Source organism: Mirounga leonina, unplaced genomic scaffold, assembly GCF_011800145.1.
Source record: "Mirounga leonina isolate KUSES-001 unplaced genomic scaffold, KU_Mleo_1.0 Mir_92, whole genome shotgun sequence".
Taxonomy (NCBI): Eukaryota; Metazoa; Chordata; class Mammalia; order Carnivora; family Phocidae; genus Mirounga; species Mirounga leonina.
The window spans coordinates 15,274,372-15,291,658 of NW_023270852.1; the positions used below are offsets into that span (position 1 = coordinate 15,274,372).

The window sequence follows — 17,287 nt, forward strand, 5'->3', positions numbered from 1 at the left end:
GCCAAACTCCCCCATGGCAGTTCTTCACTGGGTCTGTGTCTTGGCAGCCAGCAGGATGGCAAGAAAGAGACTATGTTTCACTGCCTGCATCCCTTAGGTCACTTAATAGTGGTAAGCTCCTTAAGGAGAGAAAGTTTTATCTACATTGTTCACTGCTGTGTTCTCACCACCTATGACAGTGCCTGCCATATAACAAATGCCTTCCAAATATCCGACCAAAAGATGCGGAGGGGCCCTGTGAAGAAGTGGGGGCTCAGAGAGGTGACGGGGTTCAGTGAGGGGGTTCATTCAGGGGGATGCAGGTCAGTGAAGAGGACAGAGACCCAGTGAATAGATGGGAGGCCAAGAGATGAGATGGGGCTCAATGAAGGTGACAGGGACTCAGGGAGGAAACGAGGACACAAGATTGGAAGGGGATGGGACCCGACAAGGCAGTGTCTGTGGCATGCTGGGTGTTCCGGCATCCCTGTTCCACTCCCTGGAACCGGACAGCCAGGCTTAAGGCCTTAGTTCTCCCCTTACTAACTATATGCCCTTGAGTAAATTCACCTCTGGGTCTCAGTCTCCTCATCTGTAAAACAGTAACAATAGTAACACCTCCCTCCCAGGGTTGCTGAGAAGATTAATTTAGCTTGTACATGTTCATCACTCTGAATAGTGTCTGTTCCTTAATAGGCCCTTGATAAATGATAGTTGTTATATCATTATTAGTAGTAACTTTGGTGTAGACTTAAAATGTTCCAGTGGGGTGTTCCACTGAGGCGGTGGCCCTCAGTGTTGTTTCTCTTCCTTGCTTTGGTGAGGCCTCCTTCAAAAGCCCCCAACCTTCTTTCCCCTGGTCTCAGGTCTTAAGAAGAAAAGGAAGACAGAAAAGCAAGGGAGGGTCCTATCTCCCCACACCCTAGAGTTGGCCCTGCTGGAGATGGAGATGCCTGCAATACACTCGTCAGCCACCAGGTGGCAAACTCAGCTCACTCCCTAAGAAGTTGCAGCGCCCTCCCTCAGCCAGCCTCAGGGAGGATTGCGGCCTGGGGACGCAGGGTGCATCAGAGCTGGGGGGGCTGAGGCCAGCCTCGCCAGGGGGAAGGGAAGGGCCTGCCTTGAGGAGGAGGAGGCGTGAAAGCAGGGCTGGGCAGTCCATCTCAGAAGTCAGGGCCAGCTGTTTCTGGCTGCTAACCTGGCCTGTCTGCCCAGGGCTCTGCTTCTCCAGGAGAACGAAACCTTCTCGGACATGTGGGCTGACCCTCCCCCTGACTCTCCCCAGGGAGGGGGGCTTCGCTGACTCCACTTCCCTCCCTTGCTTCCACTGATCCCATCACCACCCCTGCCTCCAGCCAGCCCCAACCACCACCTGCTGCTAATGGCCTCCCAGGAGGAGAAAGGGGAAGTGGGGAGTCCAGGATGGCTGAGAAAAATCTTGCTCACTGTTAAAAACGATCTGAATTTTGTTTCTTTCCAAAATAAAACGACATGCAGTCTGGCGGGGCAAGCCTAGAGGCAGGGAGATGGAGGAGGCAGGTACGGCCATGTAAAGGGAGAAACGCGGAGGCCTGAGCTGGGGCCATTGAGCCACCTGCCCCAGGAAACCCTCCAAAACCCCTCCATGACTGGCCAGCCTTCCAGCGTGCCCTTCTCGGAGTTCCTGAGGCTGGAATGTGCGGCCCCTCCTCGCACACTTCCAGGTATTGTTACTTATCTCTTCTTCAGACTTCGCTGGCCCTGTCTCCCTCCCTCGGCCGGCAGGCAGCCCACACACCCAGCGGAAGCTGCGCCCTCCTCACCGCTTGTGGATCTTCTCCTCCAGGTTCTCGGCACAGAAGGCTTTGACTTCATAGTCCACACCACAGGCCTGAGGGGAAGGGGCTGCTGACCACAGGGTCCTGGAGAGGGCCGGGGTCCCTACAGCACAGCCATCCCACCCTCTCATTTTACAAACGAGGACGCTGGATAGGAACACCAAACTCCCAAACCCGCCCCTCGCCCCCACCCCCCACCTGACTCAGGACCCAGTGCTCAGCCCCAGTGCTGGGCTGCCTCTGGGGGTGGCTGCCTCCCCAACCTGACCTTCCCACAGAGCTCTCCCAGCTCCCCCAGTGCTGGATGGGCTGAACTGCCTGAACTGGGCTCCACCCTCTGGACCCCTGCCTGGTCTGGGCGGCTGTCCTCATGGAAGCAGCCACACGGAAATAACAACGGATGCCTCCGCAACCCTGTTTGGGGGGCACATACTGTGTGTAGACCCTACAGTGCTTCAGTGTCTCAGTCCCCTCTCAACCACACGAGGCGGCGCATCCTATTGTCCCCATTTTGCAGATGAGGCAACGGGGGCTCAGCTCTGGGGGCTGTGACACTAGGGGTGTCACTTTTCTCAGAACCTCAGTTTCCCCACTTGTGAAACCACAATGAGTGCACCCCCATGCAAGGCTGTGAGGCCAGGTAGTAGTCCAGAGAACATTTTGGTTTCGCTGCAGCCAACAAGCAGCCCAAGAGAGACTGCACATAACGGAATGCTGGAGGGGGGCGGTGAGGATGACACCCTCTGGGCTGCCCTGTATGAAGAGAGACTGCTTGGGGCGCCTGGGTGGCTCAGTTGGTTGAGCATCTGCTTTCAGCTTGGGTTATGATCCCAGGGTCCTGGGATTGAGCCCCGTGTGTCGAGCCCCGTGTGTCGGGCTCCCTGCTCAGCAGGGAGTCTGCTTCTCCCTCTCCCTCTGCTTTTGTTCTCTCTCACACTCTCTCTCGTGCGTGCACTCTCTAATAAATAAATAAAATCTTTAAAAAAAAAAAAAAAAGAAAGAAAGAAAAGAGACTGCTTATCTGGGGCGGTACTGAAGTGGCCTAGACACAAGGAGGCTTCCACACAGAGGGTTCCGGCAGCTCTCAGAGAGAAAGCCAGGGCCCTAGGGATACAAATGTCCTATACCCAGAGAGATGCTCCCGGAGAGGTGACCCACCTTCCCTGTGTCTTCAGGCCCCGGCTGCAATGTCACAGAGCACGGGAGGTTCGGAGGGATCTGTTAAGAGGACAGACAGAATAGGTCTCCTGTCACATTGACCCCTGACCTCCCCATATTGCCCACCCACCACCTCCACACACGTTCTTCAGACCAGGGGCCCCTTAGCAACAGGCCATGTCTCTTCTATCAGACCGGGGGCTCCAGAGGACAGACCATGTCTCCCCCATCAGACCACGCCAAGGATGCCCCACATTGGGCCAGAAGCCCCTCCAAGGATGTCAGTGCTTTTCTTTGTCTAAAGGGTTGTGCCTGGCTTGTGGTAGAACAAGAGCCGCCCGCCCCCCCCCCCCCCCCCCCCGCAAAAGATGCCCATATCCGAATCCCCAGAACCTGTGCCTGTTAGCTTACATGGCAAAGGGGACTTTACAGGTGTGATTAAATCAAGGATCTTGAGATGGGGAGAGTATCTGGGATTATCCGGGTGTGCCCGACGTAACCACAAGGGATCTTAGCAGGGAAAGCAGGAAGCAGAAGAGTCCGCGTCAGAGTGGTGGGCCAGGAGAGAGACTGGCTGGCCGCTGCGGGCTTGGAAGATAGAGGGGTAGGCGACCAGCCAAGGAACAGGAGTGGTCTCTAGAAGCTGGAAAGGGCAGGGCCTAGAGCCTCCAGAACAAATACAGCCCTGCGGACGTCTTGATTTTAGCCCAGTGCGACCTGTGTTTGATTTCTAACCTCTGAAACTGTAAGATCATCCATGTGTGTTTTCACACTCCCGTTTCATTCCCACCAGGTTGGCAGTGGCTTGTTAGAGTAGTCATAGGAAAGCGATACATCTACTCTGGACAGGATGACTCTATCCTCTCTCTTTCTCTAGCTTCCCAGAAAGCCAGCGGATTTCACTGAATTACAGAATCAGAGTCTGAGAAACAGGAAATTTTAAAATCCAGAATCTGGGAGCCTTTCCATTTGGGAAAGTGGCAGAGCAGGGAAATCACTACGTGCCACCCCTTGTTTATGAGGAGGGCTGGAGCCGGGCTGGAGAAGCCAGGCATGTGGGCAGCTGGTCTGAGGGAGGAGACAGTCCCATAATGAGTCCGGGGCAAGACAGGGCTCCTTCTTTCTCTGCAGCCTCTCCCCAGCCTGCTCTCTCCCACCGATGAGCTGGACTCCGGAGCGTCCAAGGAGGAGCTCAGAGGTGAGGTGCAATCCTGGCAGTGGCCGGAGAAGAGACGCTGACCAGGCAGGATCAGTGACCGTGCCCCAGGTCCCAGTGTACACTGAGAAACCGAGTGCTGCCCCCATGTGCCTGCCCACAGGGCTTCCCACGGTGGGCGCGGCCGGCCGTCCCGAACCTCAAAGGTGAAAGGATAGGCGTGCTCGCCCAGCTTCTTGATGAGGCGCTCCTGCAGCCGCGTCAGGGCCTTCTTGTCCTCAGGGGCCGGCGGGAAGGACTGCACGTTGGCCACAAACAGGTCCTTGCGGAAGGTCAGGCCCAGGACGTCCAGGTCCTCCCGGCCATAGCGGAAGGCGCAGGTCAGTGTCACATAGACTGTGGAAGCAGGGGGCGCTGAGGATGGGCCCAGGAGGGCAGCGAACAAGCCCCCCCAGAGCACCAGCTGAGCCCTGGGATTAGCTCAACTGGAGCTCCCAGGTCTGTCCCAAAGCTGCTGCGGGGAGGACTGTGCTGCCCTGGGGATGGGGGGACGGGGTCCCTGGGAGAGCCACTCAGGCCTGGCCTCGGGGTGGGGGAGATGGGAGCTGACTGCTGGGTGAGTTCTGTCCTTCCCCACCCTGACCCCCCCGCCCCGGCTCTGGCCAGTGGAGTGTGCAGGAGCACAGGAGACGTCTGACAGGGTTGGTGAGGGCTGGGGTAGGCTTACAGGATTGGAGGGGAACGGGGGTGGGACTGGGAAAGGGATGTGGCTGGAGAGAGCAGAGGGAGGGGGATATAAGTGCTGAGTGGGGTCTGGAAGGCATGGGGTCTTGTCCTAGCCCAACCCCCACCCCGTGTCTCCCTGCGGATCCTGGACAATCCCTTCACCTCCCTGGGATTCAGTTTTCTCTTCTGTAATGAGACCCTAATCCCTGCCCTAATGGGCATCCCCGGCCTTGCAAAAGTCATTTATATTGATGTGAGAGTGCCCGGGGCACTGACAAGTTTCCCCTAAAATGGGCATGGGTGGGCTACCCAGGCCGGAAGAGGCCAGGGCACCTGCTCTGATGTTCGTTGGGGCTGCAAAGGGAAGAGCCAGTGGGGCTGGGCAGAGAAAGGCCGTAGAATTAGTTGATGTTCTGCCTGGGCCTCAGGGAGGCCTTGGGCTAGAGGTTGGTGGGGAATAGGAGGCCCCTTCACAGGCCAGAGGTGGGGACCACCACCTCACCTCTCCTCTCCTTGAGATACTCAGGATCCACCAGGACCACACCATCTGGAAGAAGGACAGAGAGTAAGTAGACCCTCCCAGCTTGACCTCTCAGATTCCTGAGCCCCAAACACCAAGCCAAATCCAAACCTAACCATCTGGCTGTTGAAAAGCCTCATGAGAGAAATGGGGAGGCCAGCACCCAGGGGAGGGCACTGCCATGCCCCACCCCCTACCCGGAGGCTGGCTTCACGGGCCCAGCTGGTGACTTGGGGCACGTTACTTCTCTGTTTCTTCCCTGTTCATAAGAACGACAATATGGGTCCGAAACCCCTACGATCAGGTGTACTTTAAAATTTAGAGGTTCTGAATTGTGGAAAGGCCATGTGGTGCATCCTCCATATATTCCGTCACACCCTCTGCAGGATCTGGGATCAAACCCATTAACACCGTTGCAGGGAAACATGAATATTTTCACCAAGAGCTTCCTATCAGTTGAAGTCAGGTTTTGCCATTGAATGAATCCCACATCAAACTTATCAGCAAGTTTAGACTTCTAGAGGTTCTTGGATTTGGGATTTGCCATCAGGAGTTGCGATCCCATAGAACCGACCTCCCAGGGCTCCTGTGAAGACTGAGTTAATATGTTTAAAGCTGAGACGGTGCCCGGTTCCTGTGATTCCACAGAGAATGTCCCCAGGCCTGGCCGCGGCAGTGCAGAGACCAGCTGGACACAAAGGACATTTTTCTCCCCACAGGACCCCAGAAGGCCAGAAACACAGGCTCAGGGGTCACCTCCTTGCCTGACATCCCCAGGCACCTCTGGCCAAACTTCACCCAGCCACACCCAAGGAACAAGCAAAATTGTCGCTCCCCAACTCTCGCCCACTGCCGCCCTCCCCCCATGCTGCCTGCATAGCAAGCTCTCAGGGAATCTCAGGGGCCACATCCAGAAGGGAGTGTCGAAAGGCTCCTGGTCCTATCCAGTCCCAGGCAGGCCCAAGGGATACCTGGTCAGGGGAATGTCCAGCCCATCCCCAAACCTGCCCATCTTCCCTCCTTCTGCTGTGGGTGTTTCCTCTGCGCCTGAGCACCAGGGGCTCTGTACAAAATCCGGGGAGAGGGCACCCCCCAACTAGGGGTGTCAGGAAAGGCTTCCTAGGGGATGGAAGCAGGAGTCAGGTCTTAAAGGGCATGTAAGGGTCACCAGTTGGATGACCACGGGGCAGCACAAAGTGGACAGGGGGAAGGGTGTGGCTCTGAGGCTTGGGAGAGCACATGCTGGGGGTGGTGGAGGAAGCAAGGCCAGGCCTGACCTGCAGTGTCCTGTCTGCAAGGCTGGGGGCTCGGACTTGCCCTGGAGCCTAACAGGGAACCATGGGGGATAGTTATGCATTGGGAATTCATAATCAGCTCAATGTCGCGATGGGGAAGGTATTTCTCTCTGTGGGTCATTTGGTCAACTCTGGACAGTGGCCCAGAGCTCTCCGAGATCCCCAGTGCCCAGCACAGGGCCTGGCTCAAAGTAGGGGCTCCATGAACACTGACTGAACAGTCCCAGGGTGTGTGTCCTGGGGGAGCCGGTTCCCTCCTGTTCCTGCCCTGCGCCCAGCCTCGGTGCCACCCCCACTTCGGTCCTTAATAGGCCAATGGGTAGGGCCAGCCCTGGCCCCAGACAGTCTGCTGGAAACTGTGCCTTGTAGCAGGCCAGCCAAACCCTGGGATGCTTGCTCACTGCCTCCAAGAGGCCAGCTCAGGGAGGAGATGCAGATGGCAGAGGGGACACTGAGCCAGTGTTCCCAGACAGCACAGGGGAGGAAAGGCGGGGTCGTCCTACTCCAGGCCAGGAAGGGAGGGCCTAATGGGGAGCTGACCTCTCTGCAGGCCACAGCCCTGCACACACCCCCTCAGCAGAGGGACCCCAGGGACTTCCCAGTTCTCCTGCCCCCACTGTCATAAAGGTCTTCCTCCCAGTAAACCAAATCCTGCTGGCTATGCTCTCTCTCCTCCCACCTCAGCTCTGGAGCTGTATGCTCCCTTCCGCCCTCTGGCCCCGGGACAACTCCCAGGGATACGTAATAGAGGCCACATTCTCTGTGAATGTTCCCCATGCGACACATCTAGTTTCTTCACCTGGACTTGGCCTCAGGCATTTTCCAGTGTCCATCCTCCCAATCGGTCACCTCCTTTGGCCTCACTTTGGTTTGTTCTTGTCCCTCTGAAATCATTTAGCCTCTCTGGGCCTCACTGTCCCCATATGTGAAACAGGGATAATTCTGGGCCTCCCTCCCTCCAACAGCTGTGGGAAGAGGCAGTGAGGTCAGGCTCTTCTAACGAGAGCTATGGTTCTTAGAATCCTAACCAGGGGTGACTGTGCCTTCCAGGGGAAATCTGGCAATGTCCAAAAACATTGTTGATCATCCTGCTGGGATGGGGGGGTAGTCCTAAGGTCTAATGGATAGAGGCCAGGGATACTGCTACCCAACGTACAATACACAGGACAGCCCCACCAACAAAGAATTATCTAGCCCAAAATGTCAAGAGTGCCGAGGCTGAGAAACCTTCAGCTAGGGTAAGACTTTGAAAGGTGACTTTAGCCACAATCCTGCCTCTGCTGAGAACCCCATGTGGGTGAGGACAGACCCCATTCATAAGCCCCAAGGTTTTCTTCCCACCTCCCACCTTTTTATCAGGATGCAGCAGAACAAAGGTTCTGTGGAGCCAGGCTGCCCGGGGTTTGAATCCAGGCTCCTCAACCCACTGGCTCTGTGACCTGGAGAAAGTCACTTAACCTCTCTGCGCCTCATTCTCCTCAGCGGAAAGCAGGGATCATAACGGAGCTACCCCAGTGTCTGGTACGTAATAAGCCTCACTCTGGTGGTTGCTCACCCTCCTCCTTCCCGGCTTCTCCCCTCAATCCCCCCCACTTTCCCCTCACGTGGTCCTCACTGAGGGCCGAGGAGCTGCTCAGTAACCGTGGTAGATGTCTGCCGACTGTCACAGGAAGCCACGCACACCCTGTTCTTGGCACCAGGCCCCTCTGGAGACCTGGGGGCTATTCCCGTGTGGCTTTAACATTCCCTTCTCTAGGAGGGGCCAGGTCAGCCCCACCTCTCCCCACCTTACCCCGCAGCCTACAGGGACTCACCCACAGGGTCCACGAGGTCGATGTGGTCCACAAAGTCCCGCTTTCCCAGATAGACCGTGAGCTGGGGAGGAGAGGCACAGGCAGTGTTAGCAGCTGTGGGCCTGGAGGACACATCCCTGAAAAGCCACTGGCCCTTGCTCTGGAGGAAACCCCGGGAACTGCCTCTGCAGCTGCTAAACCCCAACCCAGACCCACATCAAAGTCTGAACTGGACTTGGACCTGAGCTCCAGCGCTGATACAAACAAACCCTTGTACGATTCTGAAAGCACCTATTTAGCCTAAACCCCTCTGAAGCACTTGTTACTGTTCCCATTTTACAGATGAGGACACTGAGGCCTGAGATCTTCACAGCAAGCGCCACTGAGAGTAGACCGGCAGCAGCAACGTCTGCTGCCGGGAGCGCTGGGCGCATCTCTGAGACAGCAAGGGCAACCCGGGGTGGGGCCGAAGGCACCCAAGCCTGAGCTCTGTGCTCCTCACTGCAGTCTGGCCGGGGTCCACTCATGCTAGGACTGGTTTTCCGAGGCAAAGGAGGAACGGGGAGCCAGTGTCCTGCTAGGTAGCCAGCCTGCAGGGAAGAACCTCCCAAGTGGGAGATTCTAGAATCCACAGTGTCATCCAAGACATTTCCTGTTCCTGCACAGTCCCTGCATCCCGCTGAGCCCCCTCCCTCCATCATCTCTCTCAGTCCAGCCCTCCTCCTCCCCACAGCCTCGGTTGCCTGGACGACGCACCAGACACACCAGCCCCCTTTGTGGCCTGCGGCCAGCAGCCTCACATGCTCTGGACTGGAGGCCTTTCTCCCCTCCTTAGCCAGACTGGTTATCCTAAAATGCAAATCTAACGCTACTACTCCCATCTGAAAACCCTCTAATGGTTCCTGAGCCCAGAGGTATGATGACAAATGGGTTTCATTCCAAATGCCAACTCTGATAGATCGGGGGCTGCCTGGGGCTCTGGGTGGAGAAGGCATCTAAGATGGAATCCTGGCTCAGCAGGAAAGGGTGAACAGTGATTGGCGAGCTCTGCTGCGGGCACAGATGAGAGACGTGGGAGCAACATGGTGCTATTTGCCCGCCCAGGCCGCGAGTCCAAGCTCCTACACCCTGCAACCTGCCTCACCTCAGCTCCCGCTCCCCCTGCCTCCTTCTTGGCACTCTGGTTCAACTGCTGTGGATGCTCCCACACTCCCTGTGAGTTGTGTTCATGCCTAGAATGCCCTTCTTCACCCTGCCTTGCCTGGATACTCATCCCTTTGAGAGAGAAGCCATTCCCGACTGCCCAGGCTGGGTCCCTTCAGCCCCTGGGCATCCCTTGATCTCACCCCTGCCGCTTCACGTTGAAGTGATGGGTTTCTGTGTCTGCCTCCCCCATCTGGCTGTGAGTGGCATGGGCTGTGCCTCATTTGTCTTGGTATGCCCTGTCCCAGTCCCCCCCACTTTGGCCTGGACCCGAGAAGGAATGATGTCAGTAATATCTATTTGTTGAACTGAAAGGAAAGCAGGATGGAGCCTGGGGCCTGTGGAAAGAGAGAAAGCAGGACAGGCCCTGGAAGCTGCTCCAGATAACTAGGTGATGCCAGGGTTCAGCAGAGAGGCTCATGCCAGGGGACTCAGTGCCCCCGAGGCCCTTGGCAGTCTAATTATCACACTCGTACTGAAGTCCCTCTAAGAAAGGCTGGGTCTCAACCTGGAGCAGTGGCTCCCTAAAGTCCCGGGGAGTTGTACCGCCTCCCCTCAGACAGAAAGTTTCCTGAGCGGTCCCTCCCCCTGTGGTGGACAGCTCCTAAGGACAGATGGGGGTGTGCAGGGAGTGCTGCATGGGCAATAGAAATGCCCAAGAGAGGACAAGAGTTTGGGGCCAGGGACGAGCTGGGGTGTGGTTGTTACAGACTCACCTTTCCATTCGGGCTTGCCTTCTTGAACACCCTATGGACAGAAAGAGGAAGCCAGGATTAGTGCATCCCGCCAGGGGCAAGGCCCCCGCAGGCCATCCCTCGGCAGGACAGAGGAGAAGCGCCTGGAGTGATCTTCAGGCACCGCCCAAGCCTTGACAGCCAGAATAGCGTCTGGCATCATCAGATCTTACCATCTCCGGCGCTACCCCACCCAAGCCTCCATTCTTGCCATTATAGCTCTTGTGGGGTCTGCCATGGCCCCCTCAGCCTCCCTTTCACACAGCAGGCTGAGGGAGTCTCTCAAGATGTGTCAGCCTCTGCCGCTCATTTGCTCAAAGTCCTCGCAGCTCATGCAGAAAAAAAGCCCTGTGTGTGTGGTTGGCCCTGCCTCCCCTTTACCCCTGGGCATCACCGCCCGCTCTCCCTCACCCCTCCAGTCACAGCTGTTCTTCCAACACACCAGGGTGGGTCCTGCCTCAGGGCCTTCAATGGAGCAGTACTTGCCCCTAGATGCTCCCCACCACAGATCTGCTGGCCCAGCCCCATGCCTTCCGTGATGGGGCTTCACTGTGGCCTCACCCCACACTCCCTCTCCTCTTCCGGCTCTATTTACTTTCCCACAGCACTCAGCACTTGCTAACCTACTACACAAGCGACTTGCTAATTTATGCCTGTCTGCTCTGCTAACATGGCAGCTCCACGAGCCAGAGAGCCTGGTCTTTCTTCTCCACTAATGTGTCCTGAGTCCCTAGAATGGCGTCCCTAGTAGGTGTTTAATAAATCTGTGTTAATGCGTGGCACGTAGCAAGCGCTCGACAAATATTAGTTGAGTGGGTGCATGAATGAATTAGTGAAGGAATCAACTGAGAGACTGAGGCCCAAGAAAGACAGGGGATGTGCCCATGGCCACACAGCAGAGCACTGGACGCTGAGTCAGGCAGACACGTGGCCCCCAACTCCTGCCAAGTGCTCGCTGGGCCTTTTAGAGCTGGGTCTGGGAGCCTGAGACCCCCTCACCTAGCCTCATCATCTAGCCCCAGAATTGCTCAGAGTAATGCTGGGAGGAGAGAAGAAAAAGGAAAGAGGCAGAGCCTAGAGAAGGTACTGGAGGAAGGAGGGAGGGAGGGAGAGGAGGGGAGAGGGACACTGCCCTGCAGGTGTGAGCATAACAGATGGAATGAGAGATGAAACAAACAAACAAACAAACCAAAAACCCAGAGCATGGAGCGGGCCCCCAGGAGCAGGAGGTGCAGCAGGCCACCAGGGCAAGTGGGGTGAAGCCCAGAGTGCCACGGGGACAGTCGCTCTTCCCAGAAGGGGCATGGGGGTGGCTCTGCACTGTCTCCTCAGCCCCCATCCCACCCCCACCCCAACTTCTGGGGCCCAAGGGACCACTGAGAGGGCTGAGCTTGGCTTGCAAAGAAGGCCCTGGCACTTCTCTCCCCCACCTCCCCTAGTTCTGGGCTTTTCTCCTCCTCATAAATATTTATCAGTATTTGGAGTGTGAAAATGCCATAGTCAGCTGGGGTGTAATAATCGCTAAAGTGAGAAAAAATACAGATCACACAGTTTGAACCAGCAGCTCCCAAGCTAGGGCTGGACCTGCGCAGGAGACCAGGAGACCAGAGAAGTCACAGGGACCCCCAACTGCTTCCAGAAACCTCAGTCCACCGCTTAGGAGCCCGGGGCCTGAGAGAAAGGAGAGACCAGAAATGCCTGAGTTATAAGTGAGTCAGGGGAAGCCACTCGGGTGATTCTGGAGAGAAGGGAGGAGCATCCGCACCACAGGAGGGGGCTGGGGGCCAGGCTGGGGGCAGTGACAGTCAAAAAGGGAGGGAGGGACGGAGGAAGGGCAGTAAGACAGACAGAACTAGCATTTGTTGACTGCCTAATTAGTTCTTTCTCATAACACACTGTGAAATGGGCATTATAACTCCCATTTTACATATAATGAACTTGAAGGTCAGAGAGATACAGCAATTTGTCCAGGGACACAGAGCAAGCCAAGAGGCTAAGTCAGGATTCAGACCCAATTCTGTCTGCCTCCAGAGGCTGGGTACTTTATATCCAACTCTGCTGCTTTTCTAAAGCAGGTGTCTTTTTTTTTAATCAGCTTCAGGGGAAAAGCAGAAAAGAGGGGAAATGAGTCTGGAGAGGGGAGGGGAGGGCAAAAGGATGAAAAAGTGAGTAAGAGGCGAGAAGGAGAGTGAGGGCAACAAGGGCAGGAAACATGGCCAGTGGTTGGGAATGTCCTGTGCTAACTCAATCAGCCCCTGGGGCCACCTCCTCAGGAAGCCGGGACTCTGATGGCTTCCTCAAACAACAACAGCGGCTTCCCATGCCCCGAGCACATGTTCTGCCCCAGTCCTGCCTCTCAGTATTTTTCCCAGAACACTGCTGATCCTTCAACAATCCCATTTCAGAGATGAGGAAACTGAGGCTCTGGGAGGTGAACTCTGGCTGTGTGTCTCCAGAGCTCAGGTCCTATCTGCTCTGTTGCACAGCCAAGCCCTCCCTGAAACAACCCCACTGGCTTCCCGACCCCATCACTGTCAGGAAAAAGCCACCCCCCCCCAACCATGACCCATCTGTGCCCCACCAGCCTGATTCTCAGAGTCAAAGCTGAGCCCGGTAAGAGAAACACTGGGGGTGTTCTAGCTGACTAAGGCTCACTGGAGACAAGGAACAGAAACCCAGCGAGGGTGGCTCGAGAAAAGGAGGAGGGACAATAAGGAGACCAAACTCTCACGGGAAGGACGTGCAGGCAGGACGCAGGAGTGCTGGAGCCAGGACCAGGAAAGCCATCAGCCTCTCAGGCAGTTGCTCTCTCTCCACCTCTTCCCTGGGGCTGCATGTTCTCGGGGCTGCGCTGCTCTCCATGTGGCCGCTCCATTGTCTCTGGGGACCGACTCTCTCTGCTTACTCAGGGCTTTTCTGCCCCTCCGTCATTTTCGCTTGCATGTGGCTCTCACCCCGACCCTGTTTCTGCTCTGCCTCTCACTCAGCTTCGCACTGTTAACTGGCTGAATGGCCCAATTCCAAATTCCCAGGAGAGGAATTTGATTGATCAGCTTTGGTCAGGTGCCCCCAGCCTGGACCAATCAGCTAAGTCGAGGGTGTGTCATGTGTTCCATGAGGCTTGGGTGGAGGAGGGTCTACGGAGCAGTGTTTTACTAATCGGCGGTCGCAGCCCATTAGTCGATCACGAAATCGACTTAAAAGGGTTGCCACCGGCACGTCCTTGTTTTGTTTTAATGGACTAGAAGACATCAGCGTGACTTACAGATAGCAGGGGTATAGCAGATATTACTATATTCACTAATATTCCATTTCCCTCTAAGGCTGAGCAAATTTCTCCAGTCCTATGAAGTTAGGCATGCCCACATGGCATGTGAGATATGGCCAATGAGATAGAAGTGTCACATGTCACTTCCGGGCAGAAGCATGTAAGGGCTAGTGCACGTTTTCATGTCCTACAGAGCCTGTAACAAATGACCACAAACTAAGTGGCTTAAAACAACAGAAACTTATCTTATGGTTTTGTAGGTCAGAAGTTCGAAATGTACCCCCACTGGCTCAAAATCAAGATGTTGGCTGGGCTACATTCTTTTCCGGAGGCTTCAGGGTGAATCTGTTTCCTCACCCTTCCCAGCTTCTAGAGGCCACCCACATTTGTCTCAGGGCCCCCTCCTCCATCTTCAAGGCCAACCACAGCAGGTTAAATTCTTATTACACTGCATCATTCTGGCCTCTTCTGTCCCCCTCTTCTATTTTTACAGACCTTTATGAATACATTCGGCCCCCTAACTTAAGGTCAGCTGATTAGCAACCTTAATTCCATCTGCAACTGTAATTCCCCTTTGCCATGTAATATAACATGCGCAAAGGTTCCAAGCGTTAGTATGTACACATCTTCAGGGTGCCATTCTTCTATCTACCCCACCCTCCTTCCTCTGCCACTGAAACCAGAAACCATCTGGAGGGAGAAGACTTCCGTAAACTAAGTGCCAGGGCTCTCCTATTACATGATAGATGTGTAGCATGACAGAAAAAGAAAGCTCTTACACCACTAAGATTTGGGGGTTGCTTGTTACTGCAGCAAGCCAGCTTCTCCTGGCTGATACAAAAAGTATTATTTAGTAAAACCTTCATTTTAGGATAACTGAGTTACAAGGTTAAGTGAATTTCATGTTGCAAATTTTTAGATTTTTTTAATCCACTGTTCTAGAGAAACATGCCTAAAATGACATGTTCTATCAATGTCTGTGCAGTCAATTGAATTGTGTTTCCTGATTTGATTCCATCAGGGTGGTGCTCCCAGGTGGGCAGGCAGGTCAGCTCTCCAGTAACCAGAATATTGTCTTTTCCAGTGAGTCCCATTCCCCACCTGCAGCAGGGGATGCCTTTAATAATCTGCTGCCCTTCTGTGAGCCACCTAGCCTCCCAGTGTCCATTTGTGCCTGCACCATGAGGGACCCATGACAGATTAGCCAAAAACCAAAAGTTTATGATTCTGTGTGGTATAGCCAAACAATGGAATATTACATAGCACTGAAATTACTCTTGCATTTTTACAACACAAGGAAATGCCTGTGATAGAATATTGAGCAGAAGAAATCAGGATTCAAAACAATGTATTTGGCATGAGCTCAACTTTATACTCAATAAGTACCAAAAGAAAGAATGAGAAGACTTAATATTAACATGGCAATACTTCCCAAATTGATCTATAGATTTAGTGCAATCCCTATCAAAATCCCAGCTGGCCTTTTTTTTTTTTTTTTTTTTTTAGAAATGAACAGGCTGGGGGCACCTGGGTGGCTCAGTCGGTTAAGCACCCACCTTGGGCTCGGGTCATGGTCTTGGGATCCTGGGATCAAGCACCACGTGGGCAGGTGGGCTCCCTGCTGAGTGGGGAGTCTGCTTTTCCCTCTCTCTCTCTCTGCCCCTCCCCCTGCCTGTGCTCTCTCTCTCTCAAATAAATAAAATCTTAAAAAAAGGAAAAGAAAGAAAGAAAAGAAAAGAAAGAAAGTGAATAGGCTGGTCCTAAAATTCATATGGAAATGCAAAGGCCCAGAAGAGCCAAAACAACCTTGAAAAAATATAAAGTTGGAGGATTTACACCCCCAAATTCAAAACTTACCACAAAGCTACAGTAATTAAGACTGTGTGATGCTGACATAAAGATAGACGCACTCTACTCAGCTTTGATAAAGCTCTCTCCCTTATCACTCACCTACCCACCTTCACACAGGCCATCTCTGGGTCATCAGAGATCAATGGAACAGAATTGAAAGTCCAGAAATAAACCCCTATATTTATGGTCAATTGATTTTTTACAGAGGAACCAAGACAAGTCATTGAGGGGGAAAAAAACAACAACAACACAAAACAGTTTTCTCAACAAATGATGCTGAGACAACCGGATATCCACATGCAAAAAAATAAAGTTAGACTCCCTACCTCACACCATATACAAAAATTAACTCAAAATGGATCAAGGATGTAAGAGTTATAACTATATGTAAGAGTTATAACTATACAACTCTTAGAAGAAAACCTATGTGTAAATCAACATGGCCTTGGATCAGGCAATGGTAACCTTAGATAGGACACCAAAAGCATGGGCAACTTAAAAAAAGAGATAAATTTGCTTTTTACCAAAATTAAAACTTCTGGCTTCAAAGGTCACTATCAAGAAAGTGGAAAGACAACCCACAGAATAGAGAAAATATTCTCAAATCACTTATCTGATAAGGGTTTAGTATCCAAGATATATAAAAACCCTATTACAATTCAATAATAAACAGGCAAATAACCCAATTAAAAATGGGCAATGGATTCAAATAGACATTTCTCCAAGAAGACATACAAGCGGCCAATAAGCACATGAAAAGATGTTCAACATCATTAGTCACTGGAGAAATGCAAATCAAAGCCACAATGAGATACTTCACACCCACTAGGATACCCTACAATCAAAAAAAGATAATAACAAGTGTTGTCAAGGATGTGTAGATATTGGAACCCTCCTCATACATTGTTGGTGGGAATGTTAACAAGGTGGGATCACTCTGAAAAACAGTTTGGCAGTTCCTCTGAAAGTGAAACATAGGGTTACCATATGACCCAGCAATTCTATCCTTAGGTATACACCTCAAAGAACTGAAAACAGATGCTCACACAAAAATGTGTACATAAATGTCCATAGCACACATTATTCATAATAGTCATAAAGGGTGAAAAAGAAAACCAAATGTCCATCAGCTGACAAATGTATTGTTTAAATGTGGTATCTACATACAAAGAAATATTATTTAGCTATAAAAAAGAGATGGCGTACTGATTCCTGCTACCACATGGATGACCCTTGAAAACATGTTATATGGAAGAAGCCAGACACAAAAGACCACCTACTGTTTGATCCCACTTACATGAAATGTCCGGAATAGGCAAGCACAGAGAGACAGAGCACAGGTTAGTGGCTGCCAGGGGCTGGGGTGAGGGGGAAATGAAGAGTGACTGCTAATGGGTATGGGGTTTCTCTCTGGGGAGATGAAAATGTCCTGGAATTAGACAGTGGTGATGGTTATATATTAAATATATATGTATATTAAATATATATATGTGAATATATTAAAAACTACTATATTTTACATTAAAATTCTATTATGGTATATAAATTATGTCAATTAAAAAAAATAATACTAAAAACACACGCCCAAAAAATAAATGAAAGGAAAAGAAACATGGCTGAAATATTAACCGGGGTTGAAGGAGACTCCCTCCACCCACCAACCCACTTCTTTATAGATCTTATTTTTCTATGTTGTACAATAGGCATAAATTATTTTATAAAGATGCCAGGGCTTCCCTGATAAGATATGTCTTGGGTCTTGGTGAAAGAAGAGTCTGGAAAAAAAA

General features: G+C 52.8%; 1 protein-coding gene across 6 annotated transcripts in view; it reads right to left on the bottom strand.

Annotated features, from left to right (window-relative positions):
* Positions 1-17,287, bottom strand: part of ARRB1 (arrestin beta 1) — a 73,962-nt gene that overhangs the window by 16,282 nt on the left and 40,393 nt on the right. For 4 of the 6 annotated variants that reach the window (XM_034995545.1, XM_034995547.1, XM_034995544.1 and 1 more), the window contains exons 2-7: positions 10,364-10,394; positions 8,466-8,526; positions 5,339-5,383; positions 4,310-4,506; positions 2,955-3,014; positions 1,782-1,849 (exon numbers count right to left, since the gene is read on the bottom strand). In XM_034995545.1, coding sequence (XP_034851436.1) covers positions 1,782-1,849; positions 2,955-3,014; positions 4,310-4,506; positions 5,339-5,383; positions 8,466-8,526; positions 10,364-10,394 — 462 coding nt within the window. Of the gene's footprint in view, positions 1-1,781; positions 1,850-2,954; positions 3,015-4,309; positions 4,507-5,338; positions 5,384-8,465; positions 8,527-10,363; positions 10,395-13,112; positions 14,174-17,287 lie in introns of those variants that run through there. The other 2 variants (XM_034995542.1, XM_034995543.1) reach the window with 2 other exon arrangements.